This window comes from Pseudorasbora parva, chromosome 11 (genome assembly GCF_024679245.1).
Source record: "Pseudorasbora parva isolate DD20220531a chromosome 11, ASM2467924v1, whole genome shotgun sequence".
In the NCBI taxonomy this organism is placed as follows: Eukaryota; Metazoa; Chordata; class Actinopteri; order Cypriniformes; family Gobionidae; genus Pseudorasbora; species Pseudorasbora parva.
Window position 1 is genome coordinate 24,182,041 of NC_090182.1, and position 23,952 is coordinate 24,205,992.

Consider the following 23,952-nt stretch of genomic DNA (forward strand, 5'->3'; position numbering starts at 1 on the left):
AAAACAAACAGTATTTATATCGTTTTTACCTCTTGTACATCACTACGTCTGACTGATCCGAGGGCGCGTGTTTCCTGTGGTGTACAAGAGGTAAAAAACCATATAAATACTGTTCGTATTCAAATACTCCTACATCTCGTATGCCCATGAGGTAAGCTAAAACATATCAAAATTTAATTTCAAAGTGAACTATCCCTTTAAGAGGCCAATAGCGCTATGAAATGAAATGCAACATCTTTATTGTTAGATCCTTTTTGGGGAGGTGTCTGTTAGTGTCAAAGAGGTTGAAGTGTGATTTGCGACCTGTGTTGAAAATGACTTGTGTGTGACTGCAAATGTCATGGGGATCAGTTGTGCTGCCAATCACTTGCCTATTGATTTTGACCTTGACTGAAACAATTGTTCTGCTCATTGCAGGAGGTCTGGAAGACAGACAGAAGTTGCTGTAATTACAGAATGGATGCGCAATGTTTAAAATAAAATGTCTGAAGCATTTGCATGACCTTGTATACAATGTCTGGTTGGCAAGCATAGGCCTAATCGGTGTAAGCTTTTGAACGCAAACACTCGTTTGTGAAAGTAATTACATTTATTGGGAAAAAGGTTTGCTACTTAACTGATGCTAAATGTCCGACAGGAACGGAGCGATTCATTGAGTCAAAGCATCAAACTCCTGTGGTGAGTCTCCATACGGAGCATCTGCACGGCAGATTGAAACATTCCAAATAAGTCACTGCTTTTGAAGCCAAATTATTTTTTAATGGTATGATAAATTCCTATGCTGCGATCCCCTCACTTGTCTCTCCCCCCTCACTCTCCTTCTCTATCCTTTTCTGTGCTTCCCAACTGTAAACCTTAAAGCAATAAATATGAAAAAGCCAGAACTGGAATTTACAGCACCTGTAGTTACCGCCGCAAACCCTTAATCATGAGCAGATGTAGGAGCAACTTTAAAGCAGGGGGGTAAAATCAGCATGCACGGGGGGAGAATGGTAAGCATGGGGTACAGTTTCACCAGCCGCTGCAGTCAGCTCCCGACATATGGGGGATTAAAACACAGACAGCGCCTGAACAAGTCCCTTGGAATCAGAAACATTAGCACTTTATGTTGTTAAATGCTGTTACGGGCACTAGCGTAGCTCTCCAGCATGAACTTTCTAGAGTGAAATGAATACGGACTTCAAGGCCTTCTGCCAGACAACTGGGAAATATGAATTGAGTGAAATGTAGAGCTATTATGCCAAATTTCCAACGAGATGTTTGAAAGAGCTTTTAGGTGCTCTATTGTAATGCTCCTTCTTGTGTGCAGTTTCTGAGCCCCAAACATTTTATTTTAACCTGATCGGAGTGGACTGCAAAAAGCAGTAGGCTGGAGCTTTGATTAAAGTGGGCTTACTGCAACATTCATTTTGTTTCAAAAGTACCTTTTTCCTCACTGCCTTTATCTTTTATTTAAGTCTAAATATTTAGTGTGCTTTTCTAAATGTGAATTGTCAAATTTAAATTTAAAGTCAGTGGGGTCCAGTTTTGTTCGGACATCAGTTTCATCAAAATTACAATCCCAAGTCTCCTTTATGGTCAATTTTTTGGAATGATTAAAATGTTGCATATGTATGAAATAATGCATCATAAAGAGTTTTAGACTGTCCCTGTGTCAAAGAGGAATATTTCTCTGTTTTTGTTTTTATTTATGCACTTGCCCACATCCAGAAGCAATCGCACATGTCTGTACGTCTTTGTTTCTACTGCTGCCAGGTTAATATTTAAACCCCAGGCTCAGTCAGAGGTCTAACATGTGAACAAGGCACAATGGTAGCACTGTGAGCCCTTATTTATTCATGCTCAGCTTCCTACCTTAATCAGTGTAGCGTTCTCCTCAGGAGAGGGGTAAGAAGGAAAAAAAAGTGAAGTGGGTCAAGGAAAAGTCATGTTTGAGGTAATGCACCCAAGGGGCCAGCCTCTGATCATTATATGACATTATTTAACCCAGTGATGAGGTCATCTCAAAGCACAGACACAGAACCTCTCTCAATCCCTACTAAGCCTAAATTTCAAAAATCAAATGAGGCAAGTTTTAGTGACTAGGCTGAGGTTCAGTATCTAATGACATTAATCATTACTGTACAGTATTTGTGGACTTTAAGTTTGGGGTGTTTGAAGCAAGTATTACAAAACTTTTTTTTTTTTCTGTCCCTTACATTTTGCATTTAAAAGGTTACTTCACCAATTAGCATTAAGCATTGTATCAGTAGAAACCCAGTAGTATATTCAAATGACCTTGATTCCCTCTCTCATATCCCTGTGAGAAGAGCGATTTCTGTATTTTGTCAAAAAAAAAAAACATCAGATAACGCTAAAATCGGCCGCTCAGGCATTCATAATGAAGCGGTGCGGAGCAAAAAATTCCTTTGAAAGTTAAGTTTCCATATGAATGATCTGAAAACGCATCAGACAGGACACGTACCATGAATGACTGTGCGGCCGTCAATGAATGACGGCAAGCCATGATTGAATGACACTGCAGCCATGAATGAATGTGCGGCCTGTGCGGCCGTGCTCATTTTAGTTTCAGTTTAGAATCAAGCCCCAGGTATACTTCGGCCGTCCACACGAATTACATCATCCGGAGGGCTTGTGACTGGCTGTACAACTTGTCCGCGTGCAGCCCAAATTTCGAGACCGCGTGGACAGTCCGCGTGCAACAGCGCATGCGCCAGCAGTACAGAAGTGTCCACTAGGTGGCAATACGCACCGTATTGAGCACAGTGTTCAGCCATCAAAGAAGAGTGTGAAAAGACTGGTTTAAAAACAATTAGCTTGGGTGAAAAAAAGAGAAAAAACATGACAATGGACGGCGAAGCATATCTTTCTCGATCGTTTTTGATTCTTCAGTTTTTCTTCTAAACTATGTTGCAATGATGGATGTACTGCAGTTCTTCTCTGATCATGCCCAGCAAATGTCCCAATGATGTCAGGACTCAGTGCTGCCCTCCGATGTCTGGTAGATCATAGAAAAAAAAATTGCTGCGCATGTGTTGAACGCGATCATCCGCGCACATCCATAGTGTAGTATACTTTGAAAGACATGCGGACAGGGCTGTGTGCGGACGCGGAAAGTGAAGTGTACTGGGGGCTTTAGTGCCAATTCTGAGGCGGGTTGTTTGAATTGTAGGTTCATTAGCCTATTCTTAATGAAAAACACAACAAAAACAGTACAATGACAAACTCACTTAAGTGTTTTTACATTTCGCTTTTGAAACCAAATATTCTGTGATCATCTTGTTTGTCAGCTCTTCGCTCTCGTAATGAAAGAAATCTGACTGCTGCTGGTGTGCGGCGACTCCCTTTTAGCTTATGCTGTATTGAGCAGATACATTCAGCTTTTAATTGTAGTGTCTGTTCTCTAACTGAACTAAACTTTATTACTATAAAATGAAAACAACAGTGTGGGTGTTGGGCAAGTGATGTGACCAGTAGGTGTGGCTTGGCAATTACACAAGTGCATTCTGGGAATTGTTGTCTTTCATCCACATGAGCCAAAAATACATTTTCTGGCTTTTCTCACTGTAGAAGGCACCAACTTCCAAAATAATTGTACATGTCTACTACATAAATGACCCAATTTAAATACACATTCATCTTTCCAACTGTGAAATATCTCTAAGCTCTTTACCTACAGAAATCGTTCATACATTGTTGAACTTTTTTTTTTCCCTTCCTCCAATAAATTATGTCCGGATTGTTTCTCAGAGGCATGCAGCGGTTTATAATCACCCTGTTTTGTTTTAAGAGCTCATTCGTTAAACTGATTGTAAAATTCTGTTCCTTGTCCTTCACTGTTCCTTGTTTAAGTATCATTCATAATGTATGCTGCAAGTAATGCTGTGGTCTTTATTTTTTTCACGGAAAATCTTAATGCATAACATACTTTTGACTCTTTGGTCAGTAGTCTTATTGGGATTTACTAAAACAGCACCATTTAAAGTTCATACAGAATTCAGTCAAATTGACTTTACAAATCCAGGGTTGTGCAAATTCGTTGGTTCTTTTTTAAAAATTAGTGTAATTGAATTGATCATGCACCTCATTTTATTTTAATTGTAATTAAATACATTCACAATAGAGACAAAACACAATTAATTTGACAAATGCACATATACCACTGATTCTTGAGTTCTTGAGATAAGGGACAAAATGTGTCCCAAACACAAAAGCCCTTTTTATGTTCAAAAGAAAGAATAGCAACTCACTAAATTTGCATACTCAGGACATTTATTGCTTATATATACATACATACATGCATACATACATACATACATACATGCATGCATACACATAAACACATACATACATACATACATACATATACATACACAAACATACACATATACATACATGTACGTAATGTACAGTACAAGCCACAAGTTTGAACACATTACTATTTGTAATTTTTTTTTGAAAGAAGTTCTGCTCATCAAGCCTGCATTTATTTGATCAAAAATACTGGAAAAAAATATTATTGTGATTATATTACAATTTAAAATAATTGTTTTTCAATGTATTATACTTTAAATGATCATTTATTTCTGTGATGCAAAGCTGAATTTTCAGTATCATTCCTCCAGTCTTCAGTGATCATGATCCTTCAGAAATCATTCTATGATGATTCATTTTCAAAGTTGAAAACAGTCCTGCTGCTTAATATTTGTTCAAACCCGTGAAACTTTGTTATAATACTTTGATGAATAAAAAGTAAAAAAAAAAAAAAAGAAAAAAAAGCAAATGTTTTAAGAATAGAAATCTTTTGTAACAACAATATATACTACTGGTCAGCAATTTGGGGTCAGTCTTTTTTTTTTCTTTTTTTTTTAAATAAATCAATAATTTTATTCAGCAAGGATGTTAAATTGATTAAAATTTACACAAGTACAAAATTACCTAGTTTTAATAATGTAGTGTTTGTTTTTCTTTTTTAACATGAAAAACATATTTTGTCCCTTATCTAAATCAGTGATGCATTATATGATTCCATATGTACTCTCACATTCTCCACAAGGTTGCTTGCAGACAACTAAAATATTTTTGACAGGGATATTTTAGTCTAGAAAATTGCTTACATATGGATAATAGTCCATAAATCAAAGGTAATGTACATTTAATAAATATTACATCCTGTTTGCAACCTTGAGATTCCTAGTTCCAGTCCTTGATTCGGATTGGTCAATACGACGGATTGGTCAATATGGCTTTTAGATATAGTATTTTCCTTCAGGTCAGTCCTACATTTATGATAAAATATCAGTGTGAATGTCCCCTGTGATATTTTTAACTTTTTCCATGGGTTTCCGCATGCCCTGACACTGACAGCACTAGTCAAAGCATTTGTCAGTTGTGTCTTGCTCCGTGTTTACAAGTTTCAGTTCTTTTAATATAAAAGTCGTCGCTACTAACTGACTCACTCATTTACCGCCAACTAATGGTGTGATTATGTAACTTCTGTTGCCATTTTATAGAGGTATAAGGTACTCAAATTGAATTGGTAGTCTGTATTTAATTCTAAATGATGCCAACCCCCCAGATTAAAGCCCATGAGGCTGATGATCCATACCTCTTCCAGTAAGAGACCAGCTACATCTGCTTCGGTGACATTAGCATTTTAAGATCAGGAATGCACCTTATCCCTCCTTCCAAGAACTTGTATCAACTTACAGTCCTAGGCGTCAAAAAGAATAGGGCTTGCCTTCACACCAGAAATCTAAGAGAATTATAAACATTAATACAGAGCTTGACAAGAAGCTGTCAGTCAGCTGGGCAATTGCTGTAACATGCTGAGGAAAGGCCCTTTCTTTCTCATTTCAAGGGACTTCAAAGACCTTGGCAGCTGCAGCCAACTCATGATCTGTTTATATAACGGAGTCCATAAAGGGTTTAGGCTTGTGCTGCAAACAGATCTGAGGTGTTCAACACTGTTCCTTGGGCCTCAGGCTCATTTGTTTGGATAAGTTTCACACAAAATGCTCCTCAACTCCAGAAAACATGAGCGATCTTGCTTTGCCTCCCTAACATTGACAAAGGTGTCTTTTCTTCAAGTGGGCAATAGTTTGCGGGGAATGCCATGTTTCTGCGTGTCAAGCGCAAATGTTAGGTTTTTTTTTGGGGATGTGCACAAAGTTTGTCTTGTGTATTGTCTTTTACATCTCCTCCCTGGAGTGCATTTAATCACAACATGAGAAAGAGACATCAAAGCAGCCCGTGTCATGTTTACAGAGAGAAATTATATCACTCGTCTTCTCTTTTTTTTCACTGTAATTTTTTCTCCTGCCTATTATAAACAAGTCACAGAGAGTCTTAGTCAAACATATTGAATTTTGATGATCTAAACAGATTATTTTGTATCTCTTTCTCTGTTCCCCTCCTTCCTTCAGTTATGGATGTCAGAGTGATCAGATTTCTATCTCTTGTGGTTGCAGACACGCCTCAGGGGATAAAGCTGTTCCCCAGAACTTTCCAAAACCCCATTGGTTCAGTCATTACTCTTTCAATGAAACATCATTCAGCATTAACTGCGGCTTGTGATGGGACCTGTCATCTAGACTGTGGAGGGATAAATAAGTCATTTGCCAATCCTAATATATAGAAGAGCAGAAGATGGGGAAATATCACATTCATTGAAAGTGAATAGTTCTGGTGTTTTAGACAGGGAAGAACATTAGATATGTTGTACCATCACTAACAGTTCAGGATACCTATTGACACTGTGGCTTTGCCACACAACTTGGAGCCGTGTGTGTGTGCGCATGTGTGTGTTCTGGGACTGGAGTGTGAAAGAAAATCGGTGTGCATTTCCCCTGGGTGGGCTCTGAATGTGACAGGCCTGTAAAACCAGCACTGGTGTTGCATTTCAACAGCTGTCTGTTTGAATCAAACATCTTTTCTGAATCCAGTACAACAGGATAAGATAGATTTCAATCCACTTTCAGAATTCAATAACATTTTATTGGACGGGAAACAAGCATCCCTTTCTAAGAATACTTTCTACCTATTTTGGAACAAGTATTTTCAGGCTTGTTCTTTATTAGTTATTTTTGCTGTGATGTAACCATTGTGAAATGTTGGCTAAAGTGCATCAGCACATGTAAAAATACTTGTAGGCTTTTCTTTCCCCACTTAACCCTGGCTTAACATCCTTTTAAAACCCAGGTAAAGTCTGGCTTTTACTCTAGGTTAGCCACTGAGTCACACTTCCTTTGACCATGGAATGTAAGATCTTATTGTTAAAATTGAATCGGAATCGGTTAAGACCAATCAGGCATAACATTATGACCACTAACACTAATATTGTGTTGGTCCCGCTTTTGCTGCCAAAACAGCCCTGGCCTGTTAATGCATGGACTCCACGCGACCCATGAAGATGTTAGCAGCAGATCTCTAAAGTCCTGTAAATTGCTAGGTGGGGCATCGATGGATCAGTCTTGTTTGTTCAGCACATCCCATATATGCTCGATTTCACCCTGACTGGTCTGCGCCTATGCAGCCCCATACGCAACAAACTGTGATGCACTGTGTATTCTGACACCTTTCTATCAGAACCAGCATTAACTTAACTTCTTGAGCATTTTGAGTTACAGTAGCTTGTCTGTTTGATCGGATCACACGGGCCAGCACTGCTCCTTCCTTGGACCACTTTTGATAGATACTGAACACTGCAGTACGGGAATATCCTAGCCTGACGTGGTCATACTCAATTCTAGTCAGAATATGAGTCTGAAACTGCTCCATTGGGCTGTGATTAAGGGGCGTGGTTCAACCGGACCAGGAAAGACCACAATTGGATAGACCTACAACCAATCAGAGCAATGAAGCAATGCATTGTCAAATGTCAACATAGTTCAACTGCACTGTGTTGCCAAGTCCGCATTTTTTTTCCCGCGGTTTGTTTTCTATGTCCGCGGGTTGAAGCGACTATTATGTGTTATATATAGACCCATGAGTGTGAATTTTAGCAGGCAACCTTGTCAAAATAACACACATTTTACCCCCCAAATGCCATTTCCCCCCCGAGAAGCTATTGTTTAGGGCTAGTAGTTGGCGGGTTTTGTTGTAAAAACTTGGCAACCCTGTCTGCACGCGTGCTGGAATACATGATCTTTGCCGGTGTTGTAAAACAATAAAAGAATTTAATGATACAGAGTACTTACCCAACATGATCATCATTTCTGAGAGAAATTGTGAAGGTGAATGCATATCCAAACAAGCTCTTCGTTTATGATTCGAACAAATATAATCCAAGCCCCTTTGATGACGTGATGATTACGTTACTGTTGATCATCTGTCCGTCATCGTCTAAAGCCTGCCCTGATGATTTCATTGGTCCGAACAGTTTCTGTTCGGGGATAATTACTCCTCTATGGATCAAGGCCAGACCGAACTGCCCGACCTAAAAAAATTGTGGGCGGGGCTAAGTTCGGCTGGCATCCAGGCTAGGAATACCCCACAAGGAATGCAATTTTTGGTCCATTTTCTGCTTCTAACACCAACTTTTGAGGACAAGATGTTCACTTGCCTAATATATCCCACCCACTAACAGGTGCCGTGATGAAGAGAGGGTCAGTGTTCACTTTATCTTATAATTGTGACGTTAAATTTAATGGGCAATCATAAATGTAGTAATTTAATGGCATCATAAACAGGGGTTCCCTTATTAAATATTCATTAACTTTTGTACATTCACACAACTTTTTTGTTAGTTTGTGTGTTTGAAGGAAACCATTATTGTTGAACAATGGTAGCAAACGACCAGACTTAAGTCCAGATATGCGTGGTGGCATTTCCACTGATGGACAAGTGGTTTTTAGAACCAATTGTGTGCTTGTATTTGTCCAATCAATGTTGTTAATGTCACATTAATGTGTGAATAAGCATATTAACTCTAGAATGACATTGTGAAATGTGGATTAAGAAGAGGTAAAGGAGCAATAGGTGATCCAGGAAATGCAAATTTGAGCCTGCTAGCATTGAAAGCACACAATCCCACCTTCCTCCAAAACACATAAATTCACTAGAAGTGAGACGACCAGAGACAACGTTGATGATTTACGTCATGGCATTAACCGGTGAGAACTGTCATACAGCACAGTGAGTAACATTATTGCAATAAAGAAATAAACAACTTTTAAAAACTAAAAAAAAAAAAAAAAAACGGAATTAGATGCATCATGCAACAAGTTTCTAGTTGTGTTGCCAGCTAAACTTGTCAGTGTGTAATATTTATTGCGTGACCGGTTTTTCACAATGATAGTCTGCTTGGCTTGTAGATCCTTTGCCAGTGTAGGTTAAGAAGGAAAGTTAGGATGTTGCAGTTTGCCTGCCATTCTCGCTCTGTTGGCACAACGTACGTGAACATGCTGATTATGTATGACGTCTGCGTGAACAGGCTGCGCAGTGGTCTCCAAACACACGTTGACTGACAAGGAACACATGCCATCATTTCATTCAGACCAAATGCAAGGTTTGAACGCACATTTTATGTTCATATTCTTCCACAGACTATATACACTCACCTAAAGGATTATTAGGAACACCACACTAATACTGTGTTTGACCCACTTTCGCCTTCTCAACTGCCTTAATTCTACGTGGCATTGATTAAACAAGGTGCTGAAAGCATTCTTTAGAAATGTTGGCCCATATTGATAGGATAGCATCTTGCAGTTGATGGAGATTTGTGGGATACACATCCAGGGCATGAAGCTCCCGTTCCACCACATCCCAAAGATGCGCTATTGGGTTGAGATCTGGTGACTGTGGGGGACATTTTAGTACAGTGAACTCATTGTCATGTTCAAGAAACAAATTTGAAATGACTCAAGCTTTGTGGCATGGTGCATTATCCTGCTGGAAGTAGCCATCACAGGGTGGGTACATGGTAGGGGTGTAACAATACACTCATGTCACGATTCGATATGTATCTTGATACTGAACTTACGATACGATATGACGATTTTATACGATTTTTTCCCTCACACATTATTCATGCTTTCAATGCAGACAGCATCTCTCCCCATGCCTGCTATGCCCTGCCTCTCCCGCTATTAATGCAGTATGTAAGAATGAACCATCTGAAATTCTTTGAATAATCACACTACTAAAACTAAATGTGATCTGGTGATTTAAATGATGTTTGCATTTTCACTAATGAGGGTCGCTTTAAATGAAAAAAATTGTCGCTTTAAATGACCGTCTTCAACTGTCCAATTTTGGTGAGCTTGTGCAAATTGTAGCCTCTTTTTCTTATTTGTAGTGGAGATGAGTGGTACCCGGTGGGGTCTTCTTGCTGTTGCAGCCCATCCACCTCAAGGCTGTGCGTGTTGTTGCTTCACAAATGCTTTGCTGCATACCTCGGTTGTAACGAGTGGTTATTTCAGTCAAAGTTGCTCTTTTATCAGCTTGAATCAGTCGGCCCATTCTCCTCTGACCTCTAGCATCAACAAGGCATTTTCGCCCACAGGACTGCCGCATACGGGATGTTTTTCCCTTTTCACACCATTCTTTGTAAACCCTAGAAATGGTTGTGCGTGAAAATCCCATTAACTGAGCAGATTGTGAAATACTCTGACCGGCCCATCTGGCACCAACAACCATGCAATGATCAAAATTGCTTAAATCCCCTTTCCCATTGGCACTGATGAACTGCAGAATGCAGCAGTTACCCCAGAAACCCAGCAAACAAAAGCATCCACTAGTTCTTAAATCAGACATTCGTTTTTTGTAATCTCAATGTTGTTCATCACTAGCCTGACAAACCAGACCCACATCAAGATGTTTGGTCTGGAAACTCACCATAGACAGGGCTCAATCCGAGGGGCGGGATAAACGGTTGTCTTTACAACTCCCTCTGCACGCGATAGGATAGCGCTACAACCAACCAGAACAACGAAGGTGAAACCGAGCTTGTTGATAGATTAAACATTCGCCGTATCCGGTCGGCAAAACTCAGAACACATCTTCCCTTTTTAAGAATGACTTCAGTGCCGTTCTTTGTTCTTTTCTCAGAGAAAAGCTTAACTCCAAGTCTTCCAGAGTCGCGGTCAAAGCTGATTCGAAAGACCACTGTTCGCCAGTTTCTGTGTTTACTAGTAGCACGCAAACGCAACTCGGCCGTCGTCATTATGGCCCCGCCCACCAACTCTATACATGATGTGATTGGCCCAGCAAAAGTTTAGCGATTACAGCTCAGAAAGGTATTGAGAGTTGCTAGACGACACTCGCGGGCAGATAGGATTTGCTGCCGCTAGGGTGTGTCTAAATTTTTAGGCTAGTTCATCACAGCACCAAATACTTGATACTTAAAGACTTAATAGGCTATTTATTTTCAAACTTAAACATTGTTTTAATCTGTACTACAACATGCCCTAATGATTAGATTTTGTTGTATTATTTGTTATTCTTAGTTACTGTTTAATAACATTAAAATCAAAAGAACGTTTTTAATTGAAGATAAAACTAACAATGATCAGTATCAAAAAACATAATACTTTCTGTAACAAATGTAGCTATTGCTCAAGCTTAGTTATTGCATTAAATAATGAGACCTTATTGTAATGTGTTACCTGTTGTTCTTTATAGCCTAATTGTTTTGCACTTTAATCTGTTTGAAAATTGTACTTTTACAGATCTGGAAAAATTAAGAGACCACTTAACATTGATTTCTCAATGAGTGGTCTCTTAATTTTGTCCAGAGCTGTATATATTTTTGGTGCATTGTATTATTGTATTTAAAAATGTAGTTTAGTATTTTTATTACAAAAATAGTTCTTGAAGCTGTAATGCTATGATAACACTTTTTTTGCAACTTATTTCAATATCGTGAGACCGCCTAACATAGGGATTGCTATCAGGATATAAGAAGACTTTCAATCAGCATAACAAAAATGTTCTGTAGAGAGTCACCATATTGCACTTTTAAGCATGTCAGTATTGTGTTCTAGGAGCTCATTTTATTTTCCTGGCAAACTGCTTTTTATTTGTGCTGTAATTAAGGAAGCATTATAGTTTTCGACCTCTAGGGAGGAACAACTCTGTAAATCCTGTTATAACAGTAGTAAGTGAATTAGTATGTAATCATTTCTGAACTTTAAACACAACTTAAAGTCATGGCAAACCTATCTTGCCCTACTAGACCAGAATCACTGAGCTCATAATTACTTGGTTTTCTTTTTCGCCTTGCATTTCTCTGAACTGTTAAACTATCAGAGCTCTTAGAAGTACAATTGATTGTAGCAGAACCATCTGTCTTGGTAGCCTTTACAAGTTTCCACCACCCAGATTTTTAACCTAGCTTTAATTCTTATCTTACTGTTACAACCAGGAATGTCATTTCCAGCTGTCGTGTCACTATAAATAACACTTTATAGCTACTGATTCATCTTTCTTATCTGGACCTGTAATGGAAAACTATTATGGTGAAGCTTTGCTTTTGTACACAGAGGTTCATTAAGCATATGCTGTATTAGCAAATAGTAGAACATCATTCTGCTGGTTTTATGGTATTATCATTTCCAAAGTTTCATTTTATCACTCCCTTAATGTGATTATCAGGTTTGCAGTCAATCAGTGATCAATAAAAAAACAACAGAAGTCTTGAGTTTGGTTCATCTTTGCTTTGTATGAGCAATTGTTTAGTATTCACACAGTACACTGCATAATCAATATGATTTGCGATGCAATAGAAGCCAAATCCAGTTTGGTGTTAATTTGCATTTAGAAAAAAAAACTTCACAAATGACCATGACCTGTTCTTTCTCTGCTGTGGTGAGTTATGCAGGTTCAAAAATTTACTAATAAACCTTTTTTTTTTCTCTTGTGAAGGAGTGCATGAGTCTCAACATGAGAAGTTCATTGGTGTCACTGGGGATGGAATTATTCAAAGTCCTGACTTCCCCAACACATATCCCCGGAATACAGTTATAGTGTGGCGGCTGGTGGCAGTCACGGAAAGTTCAAGGATCCAGCTGACCTTTGATCCGCGCTTTGGCCTGGAGGACGCAGAGGACGGCATTTGCAAGTAAGAAACCCTGACCCTTTGGTCACTTGCTAAACCTTGCATGCACAATTAGAGGAACAGACAATATTTTAACATGGAGAAAGCATAGAAGAAAGAGAATGGAGACAGCGACACGTGTTATAATCTGAAAGCCACACCCACCGGGGTGGAAAACAAACCAACCGTCTCCATTGACTTTCTATTGCGGGAAGCGGCCTCCTTGTCATTTCTGAATTATTACTAAAAAACTAACAATGTCTAAAAGCTGATATGTGACATGGTGTACAGAAAACAAACTAAAAAACCCAGAAGTTTTTATAAGCTATTGACCCAAAAAACGAATGTTTAAGGACACAAAAATGGATACAGGCACTTGAATCGGAGCGCGACTTGTTATATTACACTGAGAACTACGCCCACTGGAGGGGAAAGTAATCAGCGACAAGGAAATATAATATATAAAACTGACATTTGGATATTTGACAACGTGTTTACTGCACACGTAGGCATACTGAGACATACTGAGTGTCAGGATCCTAAAACTGACCCATTCTCCCTGCTGAAGCTTAACGTCTTATTGCCTGTATGCACTTTTGTCTCCTTAAATGCTCATTTTTGGGATCGACTGCTTATAAAAATTAGTTATGTGTTTTTTAGCTTGTTTGCTGTACACATTTTCACATATCAGCTTTTAAACATTGTTCTGTTTCTTGTTATAAATAAGAAAAGACGAGGCGACCGCTTCACGCAATTCAAAGTCAAAGGAGAGCATTGGATTGTTTCCCCCCTGGTGTAGGCGTGGCCTAAATACGCTCTGTCTCTATAAGATGCATCAAAATAACTAAAATCATTACTGTGGCAGATGAGTAAATCAATGAGTTTACACTTAAATGTGCATATGTCAATCAAAAGGCCATCGTTCTGTGGTACCTGCCTTTTTTAAATGGTTCTTCAGGGATCTGACCATCTACAAGCCAAAGCTGACAGTTGATTTAAACAGGCTTGGTTTCAATATAACATCAAGGCTGGAACAAAACTGTGGAGAGGAGGTGATTTAGAAGATTTGAGAGCTTAAAAAATTCCCAAGTGTTTCCTTTGAGGCGCTCGAATGTTTGCTTAGTGTTATGCGACAAATAAGCACTACTAAACAAGCAGCATCAGGCATCCATTGCACTCTCTTGACAGGGTCAGATGCAAGATAAAGCACCCATATACAATGAAGCAGTATAAGTGTATGTGGGAAGGGAGGGGGGTGGGGGGAGATTACAGTGGAGATGTATGTGCTTGTTGTGACCACGTCCATTTTTTAAGATTTAGAGTCGAAAGGAGGCCATTTGGGAGATTGGCTGTGCTGCAAGAAGGCTGATGAATAATGAAAAGCCCACCCCTAGAGTGATTATGTTCTGTTATATATTTATTTTCTCCATGACTGATACAGTGACATAAGGAACAGCCCTTTCTGCTTTGTGCATATTTAGTTCCAAGTCTCCTATGTAACTCCACAGCATCTGTTTGAGATTCTGGAGGCGCATACAAACCCAGACGTACACATACACACAGTGTAGGTCACACACAGCTCATCCAGCCAATCCACATTTAAGACCCTTTCAATTATAGGCTAGCTTTCCTTCCTTTCTTCCTTCCAGGCCTCTGTCCATGCCTCTGTTTTGCTGCATGGTGCTTTCGATTGCAGGCGTGCACATCTGTGCATTTTTACTTCCCAGAATCTAGATGATGACCTTCCCATAGCTGGTGGTTTCATGTGGAAAAAATGCTTGTAGACCTCTGCCAGTTATTGATGATAAAAAGAAAGTCTTTCTAGCATATTCTGTCCTCTTGACTTGTGGAGATAAACTGTGAAAGGTTCCTCATGCCTGCAAGCTTCATGTGAAATGATTTGTCATAGTGCTCTTGTACTTGAGTTAAATCAGTTTTATTTGTTGTCAATAATCAATTAGATGAATGGGAACTCGCACTGTGTCCTAGGACACTAATGGGGAACAAATGCCCAATCTGGCATGCTGAAGGAGTGCTAAAAAAAGTCAATGACTTTAATTTAACTGATCCAGAGTAATCATTCCCCTTCCTAGGGGTATGCACTGGTGGTCGTCGAGACTTTTCCCTAGGCTACGTTGGGCAGCTTAGCTCAAAGAATACCCTAAAGGGAATACAGCCACAGATAAAAATATATATCCTGCCAGTCGCAGGTGAGTGAAGGTGCCCTTTATGCTCCAGTAGTGATGTTGTAGGGTGTTGCCGGCAATGTTATAGTCGTGTTTCGACACATGCTTCAGACCCCGGTCATGCTGGAGCTATTCTCCATTAGAGTCCTGTCATCTGAACCCTGTTGTGCACCAAACAAGTGTACTGGGACTGCTAAAAAGATGGGTCTGAGTCTGCTTCCAAATTAACTCTGAGCGGTTCGATTGATATGTGAACGTAACACGGACCAAAGACATCTAAATTAACCAAAAACAGGACGTGATATTACAAGATGTAATTTAATATTTGATTTGAAAGGACATAATGTAAGCATACCTGGTTCTTCTCATCAAAGGACCCGTGTTGCCCATTAGTCAGTACTGACGACGAAACTGTTGTCTCTTTGCAGCAGATCTTCGTTTACAAAAGAGGAAATCCTGGTGCTGTTTTGAACATTTTATGAGCTCTGAGTTCTCAGCTGGTAAAAATAAAACCATAATATACCCACACAAAATGATTGTGTTTAATCCAGCTTTGGGAACTCTGGAGTCTTGTCACCTCCTGTTGGCTTCATGTTAACGGTACATTAACACCATTTTGGTTAATGGACCTCTTAGTCCTCTTTTTAAAAGTCTCATTGATCTTAGTCTTATGTAAATTCAACAAAATACCATTCCAAACCCATTTTTCTTCCCTAATGAGACATTTTTTTTTAATACACTTGTATCTCTATTGTTTTTCGCTTATTGGTTAAAATTGTCCAATTTCATGTCTGGCCTAAGTGATGTTAGCAGAAAAGCAAAATAGTGATCAGCATCCAATGGTATGGTTTTTTTTTTTCCTCCATATTGACTTAATCTATAATTATGCTTTATTCCCTGCTCATAGCATATCATGCTGATAGGTTAACATAACAGTACCCTTTGCCCACATTGATGCTATGAATCTGTGCATGCTTGTCCACTTTATTTAAATCAGTAGCGCTGACCTTGAGGAATGTATAGGGTTGGAGTTCCATTTTTGCCGTAAGTCAGTGTGTATTTGACCTGGAAAGAGTTTGTGTACGTGTTAGTGTCATGTATATGTTTTATATACCCCCTTAGCAGGCATGCAGTGACTTGGTTTGTATGATTGCAACAGTAATGCATTATTAAAGGCATTATTGAGGGATGATACATGCACTCTCATTACTTTAATATAAAGTCACCAACGGCACTTTTTCCCTCTCGCATTCACACACAACATGCAACTTACCCCTTAGCACAACATCCATGCTGTCCTCCTTTATTGCGTTTCAATATATGGTTGCTATAAATATTTTAAAGGCATTAATACACATTGGTATGATGTTCTTATGCCAGTTAATGAAGAAAAAATTCCCTTCTGTTTGGATCGAATCAAAGCACTGGGCTGGAATAAACTGTAATAAAGCTGCATGCTGAATCCTATCATGCTGCCTCCAGCAAAGCCCAGCCCAGAGCCGACAGGCCACTACAGACAGCTCTCATCATCCTGTGTGTTTGTTCAGACCGATAAGAAAACTGGGCCAGATTTTCTGTACTACTTTACGTATATTTTACAATGTTAGTTTTGTCTTTGATGAAAAGCTGAAAAGTGTTGAAAGGACATTTAAGAGGTTAGTGTCAGTCATCGCAACAATTAGGAATTTGAATTGTGATCATCAGATATATGGCGTTTTTAAAATTTATTTTCTGAAATTACTAATTATATTTATATACAGGTTTATCTAAAATAGCTAAAAAATAAAATAAGGCACACTTAATATAAAAATTTCTTAAGTTTAATTCATAGTGAAAACATGAGCATGCATAGTTTAGTGGAGGATATACATACATACACACATTTTTGTATATGTATGTGTGTGTGTGTCCTTGTTTATATTACATTGTGGGGACCAAATGTCCCCATAAGGATAGAAAAACCTGAGATCACCTACATTGTGGGAATCAGCCAGTGGTCCCCACTTTTCAAAAGGCTTATAAATCATACAGGATGAGTTTTTTTCTTCTTTGGCTGTCCGGTTCCACATTCTGTGTGTTAACTGTATTATCTACTTGTTCAAATTGTATTATGTAGTAGGCTAACTTGCAATATTTTTCTTTGCGTGAGACTGTGATATGTCACTCAGCATGGCATCGCACGTCAGGCCCGTAGAGACTAGAGAGAGCTTTATTCAGAATTTGAATTCACTTTCAAATTCTGATTTTGGCTGCCTTTGAAACGATAGATATTAGACTACCTAAGAAGACCAAGTAAATGCTAGAAATCCGTGCTAATTGAAAAACTAAATGAAAGTCACTTTAAATAAAGACTTTTATTCAAAACAATACTCAATGCCTGACCCCACTCCATGTTTCCAGACATATGTGCATCCATATGTATAACCTATCTTATACTGCTTTTTTAAATAATCAACATATGCAAGAAAAAATATATAATAGGCTTATATTTACACAAAGCCTATTAAATAGCCTATATGTTTTTTGTTTAACCCATGGCCGACGAAGTCGTTGGCATTCTGGTGGACATTGTCCTTTGTCAGTGGATATAACTTACTCTTAGCCATGCAGATATGTGCAAGACATAATTATGAACTATAAACTGTCTACTTGTATTTTAGACGTATAACAGCGGTTAATGGAAACGCAGTCATTTCGCAATAGATTTTTTTAATCGATATTTAGTAGCCTAAATATCACAAAGGTTTTGTTGAAAATTTGTAATGGAAACGCGGCTACTGAGAGAGCAGTCCTAACCAATTTAAGTGGATTCAGGCCAATAATGTCCAACGTTTCGCATGTCTTTCCACTCTTTTTCCGCGCTAAAGATGTATGTTCTGTTTGTTCTGCAGAATGTCTGGAGAAAGTTTCTGGCTACAGGACTGTCTCCCATGCAGAGAGTTCTCTTTTCTCCTCGGGTAGTGAAAGTTACAGATTTTCCCCATTTTTCTGTCTTTGTCCCCATCAAATGTTACTATCGATATAGCCTCTGATATCTTACGGTCCAACTCGTCTGACGCCAGTCCGATATATTGTTTAGGGATGCACCGAATTTTCGACCGAAATACTTTTATCCCCGAAACAAAAAGGCCGAAATGTTGTGATGACGTAAACATAAACCGCGACCCGCACGTGCTTGTCTAAAGCAACATCTGCGGTGTGGACGTATGTGGCTCATCTCACATCTGATGACACATCTTTAATATGGGTTGAAACTTGAAAATAATGCTTTGTTTATGTTTCTGTCCATGTGCTGGCTCCTCAGTGTTACACTACAACAACAGCGATAATAAAAGAAAAACGGGCAAAAAGGTCTTTCTTTGTAAACTTTGATCAATGCATGCGAGTGCTGCCGTATGTCCGAATATGACCAGTTCTTTTCACCGTCATCACACGCGTGTAGAGCCATGAGATGCGAATGAGGACTTGCACGTGCTTAGAAGATTTATCTCTGTGCAATCATCCGAGAGTGCGGACGCGTCTCGCAACGCAAAAATATTGAGTTCTCTTTCAAGTCTTGCGCTTAAACGGACAAACTCACACAAGAAGTATGTCAACATGTCCATCTTGATGAGTATCCTAGCAGACATAGTCTGAATATGGCTTAAGTGAACTGTATACAGTCGAGATGACTCATATCCCTGCATTAGGTCTTAAAGGGGCAGTAGCCTTTACTGCTCTGTTTAATGTCTAACAAAAGATAAGGACATCACTCACTGCTCTTGATTGATTAGCTTTTGGAAGTTTAAAAAGGATTCATCTTTAATTTAAATGGTTAAATATGCTGTTATTTTACATTTGTTTACTTGTTTATAGGCCTGTACATTATTATTTAATGTACACGAGTGAGGTCAAGTTAAACATTTTAGTTTGAATTTTATTTTATTCTGTGCATTGTTGCAATGTGCTGAATAAATGTATGCATAATTTGTAATTTATTATTTTGAAACCTTAATATTAATTTATGCAATTGCAATGCCTTGATATTTAGTAAAGTTACACAGTCAGAGCCATAAATGCAATGGTTACTATTGGTTAAAATTACTAATAATTGGCATAATTTCTTTCAGTGTTTCGGTTTTCGGCCTTGGTTTCTCTTTTTTGGTTTTAGGTTTCGGCCAAGAATTTTTATTTCAGTGCATCCCTAATATTCTTCCTCTTCTTCATCTTCACTCAGTTGTAGATTAGGGATATTATTCAGTCTTATTATGCCGCTTTCATCTTCGCATAAGTAAGCCACGCTTGCCTTGGAGGGTGGGGCAATAACAAGCCGGCTTATCCAGTATGCAAATACACACAGACAATGACATGCCCCTACTGCAAGCTAGAATCTCTGAAAAACAAGCCAATTTCAACCTATGATGAACGCTTTTAAATATACCAATACTGCCATCTCAAACATGGAGAGGCTTCGTGATTTCAACAGATTCTGCAAAAAAGCGAAAATCACCCATTTTGACAAAAAATGCTTCTTTCTCATTTTGCTTGAAAGTAGAGCTGCCGACTTGTGTCTCTGGTTTCCGTGACAGGTCACAAATGTTTCTTGAGGATCAAATCGGATGTGATAGGATCATGTGATACTGAAAATTTAGCTTTGCCATCACTGTAATATATTAGCATTATTTTTTTGTAATTTAGTCCTGTAAAATTACTTTCCATTTTTATTTTATTTTTCGATTAATTTGAGTACAACTCTTTCTACGACTAAAATTCTTCACTATGAACACAAATTCAAGTTTGTGGGTGTGAGTAAAAAAAAACAGTTGAAATGATGTCACTGCAGATGGTCTCCAGTAACTGACTGCCTGGCTAATAAAGTGTATGAATAATGTCATTGAATGACAAAATGTAGCATTACTTATCAATAAGTTAATGAAACGCTATTTTAATAATTATGCTCATTAGCATTACAATGACTTGCTGGTTGACGTTAACTCATATATCTGGCTCAGTTGTTAAAGGGATACTTCACCACTTTTTTATATTAAACTGTTATTCCCTTAACTAAGCCGAGTGCGTGCACTTAATTGCTTTGGCGCACTGTAATGATCTGATAGCATTTAGCTTAGCCCACTAAGCCCAGTTCATTCACTATGGTACCAAACAGAGATCAAGTTAGAAGCGACAAAACACCTCAACGTTTTCCCTATTTAAATAGTTACACGAATAGTTGAACGATCACCACGTTTTATTTTAAGCGGATTAAAAAGGAGAACTATATGGCGGAATAGCACTTCTGAAAGTATTTCGGCTCAGCGCAGTAAAAAGTCCCGGCTGAAACATCCTCCCTCACATCTCCCCCTCCCTCTCTCATTTCTGTCAATTGGGGGGAGGGGGGAGATGTGAGGGAGCATGTTTCAGCCAGGACTTTTTACTGCGCCGAGCCGAAGTACTTTCAGAGTTGTACTCGAAAAGGTTTATAGTCATCGCTTCTAGAGCCACACTCGCATGAAACACAAATGTAATTCTATCAACTCGCGTGTATGAAAACGTCATTTTGCCTGAGTTAATTTACGCACAAATGTTTAAAAATACGATTACGAATGCTTACAGTTGTGCATACATCTTTTTGAAAGTGATCTTATACCATATCAAAACACCCAGTGCTTGTTTTCTGATGCTGTGCCATATTTTCTAAAATATATCTGCTGTTCTTTCATGCTTCTGTCCTACTTGAGCTTCTTTGGAGGGAATGTATGCATGTAAACCTGGTAATAGTCAACTCGCATTACATTATTGATGAGCCATCTGCCTATAAAGTGTTACTGGGAATAAGGCAAACCCCTCCGCTTAATGGTCTTCTGAGGTAGAAACGAAATGTAGAGAGGATTAACATCGATAGTATGTCATATTCTGTTTCTAATGTGTGATGTATTGACACCTGTTTATGTGATGTTGTTTTTTTTTAACATTATTATACACACCAATCAGGGATAACATTATGACCATCCTCCAGCCCACCTTCTTCCATTTCTCCATGGTCCAGTTCTGATTGCTCACATGCCCACTGTTGCCACTTTCGACGGTGGACAGGGGTCAGCATGGGCACCTTGACTGGTCTGCGGCTATGCAGCCCCATACAAGACAAACTGCAATGCACTGTGTACTCTGACACCTTCCCATAAGAACCAGTATTAAATTCTTGAGCAATTTGAGCTACCGTAGCTTGTCTGTTTGATCTCACCACACAGGCCAGTCTTCACTCCACATGTGCATCAGTGAGCCTTGTCCGCCCATGACCCTGTTGTCGGTTCACCACTGTTCCTTCCTTGGTTGCTTCAGTTTGACCCTTGTTAAACTCACTCAAATCCTTACGCTTGCCCATTTTTCCTGCTTCTAACACACCAACTTTGAGGACAAAATGTTCACTTGCTGCCTAATATATCACACCAGCTAACAGGTGCCCTGATAAAGAGATAATCTGTGTTATTCACTTCACCTGCTATCAGATTCCGCACTCAGATATTTTGCTCTGTGTTGTGGCTTAGTGAAAATCATACCTGAATGTGTCCAGAAATTCAGGTGTCCAATGCCCGTTTAACCAGCATGTGCCTTTTATTTTCTTTGTTTTCTTTTTTAGTGCAATGCGTGACAACCTGTGTTGTTTTTATTCAATGTGGTTTAAAGCCTTAGTGTCAGAGAGTAAACAATGACTTCAGAAAGCCAAACGGTTGTGCTGGCACAGGGAGAATAGTGAAAGTATTCCTGTCCAATCAAATTATTACTACCAGGCTTTGGCTGCGGCGACTGAAACCAGCCTTTATTGAACACTGCAGGAGCGTTGAGGCCATGCAGGCAGGAATAACACAATCTTAATGCTGCTGTTTTTCTGTTCTTTATTTTTTTTTTAAATGCTCAAGCTACTATTCAGGCCAAGTTGTATCAAAAGACTGTAATTTAGAGGCCAAAAGAGGGCCATGAAAGACATAAGGTGAATTCATAATATGAATTCACTTAAGTTACACCACTTTAGGATTGTGTTACTTTAGTGCAAAAACACGTAATCTAGTAGTAAGCCAGGTGTGCGAGTATAGATTAATTGATGGCATTCAGGTTTTCTTTGTATTTAAAGAGGATTATTGTGACAGAGGGACCTGTCCCTATGCCCGTTAGTCTGTCTGTGCAACAAACACACACACAGTCATCCCCTGCTTACCTCATCCTCCGTTCCTGCTGACAATACACGCATACATATATATCCCCAACCGTATTCACACTGCACCTAACATGCATACACATTAGCTTTGTCTTTTCATGTTGATGTTTTGTCCGGTTGTTGTGTTTATACCTACCTGCCATGGTGCTTGTCCATGTCTGTGTTGTTGGTATTCAAGTTGCGTCTCCTCCATCGGCCGGTCGAACACGAGCGCCAACAAGCGGTCTGGATAATTGGTGCCAGGTCCAATGTGGGTGGGCGTGTCGGTGTGACGTGGGCGGAAGTCCATTTGTCTGGTTTACTACAGGGGGAAAATGAAATTTGGTATTATTTTGATGTTTACTTTGTGTTGGTTATTTTGCCTGCATTTTGGTTTCTATTTATATTTTATTGATATATGTTTATATATCAATGTACATTACCTGCTTACTTACCTCTTGTGTTGTTAATGGTTTTAACCAGAAAGGAGAGGGGCTCGGCCTATGAAAATGAGCCCCACAGAGAAAGATCTGTGTCAATTAACCTGCCTAGCGAGCGTGCAAATGTGGTGCCATGAGCAAACTCTAGAGTCTGTAATTGAGGAAGTTGGCGTGTGTACATTTAGGACCCGAGCACCGATGGTGTGAGGACCCTATTGTAATTGCTCAGCCAATTATTATTATTCTCTCAAATTAATCACAATTGAGGGCCTAAACATGCTCAAACTCATGAAACTTTGCACCTGCGTCATAAGTGATGATAAATTGTTTGATATGGCTTTCAGAACTGGGTGTGGGGAAATAAATCGATAGCGCCACCTACAAAATGTAAATTAAGTGCAGTTTAAGGTACGTTTCACATACAAGTATGAAATTATTTGGTACACACATGTAACAGCCCAATACAAAAAAGACCCTGGGTGCAAAACCGGGTTTAAATTGTGAAGATCTTGAGTTTTCCCTAAAGGGTGTGTCCGTGGTGGCCTTACAAAGACATTTGAGTTTCAGAATTAAACATGCCGAAATGGCTCGATAGAGTCACCTACATTTCAACCAAGTGTTTATCCCGCTACATTTCACATACAGGTATGTAATTTAGTAGACACATGTAACAGCCCAGTACCTACAAAAAAAGTCTCCTTGTACGAAATCTGAAAAGCCAACAGATATTTAGAATTTAGAATTTTTTTGCAAATGTTGCCATTTCCAGACGATATAGTTTTACAAACTCCTTGAGATTTAATCAGATGATCAACATATTTGCACAGTCTAATCTAAAGGCCTTTGCAATGTTAAATTTCGAAGAGTTTTCCCTGGAGGGTGTTGGATGTTTTGCCATGAAACAGGAAGTTGTTGTAACTCGGACATATTATATCCGATCTGCCCCAAACGTCATCCGTTTGATAATAGTTCTAACCTGAAGACATCTATACAGCAATATTCAGTTAGTCAAAGTGCCACCTGCTGGAAGCAGGAAGTGTCACACATTGAAGTGAGTTTGCCATGTTTCTTCTATATTTACCTGTTTAAATGCATGTCGCCCACTATTTGTAA

General features: G+C 39.0%; 1 protein-coding gene across 2 annotated transcripts in view; it reads left to right on the top strand.

Moving 5' to 3' along the window:
• pdgfc (platelet derived growth factor c) overlaps positions 1 to 23,952 on the top strand; it is a 69,323-nt gene that overhangs the window by 24,846 nt on the left and 20,525 nt on the right. For both annotated transcript variants that reach the window (XM_067457465.1, XM_067457466.1), the window contains one exon: positions 12,868 to 13,063. In XM_067457465.1, coding sequence (XP_067313566.1) covers positions 12,868 to 13,063 — 196 coding nt within the window. The remainder of the gene's footprint in view (positions 1 to 12,867; positions 13,064 to 23,952) is intronic.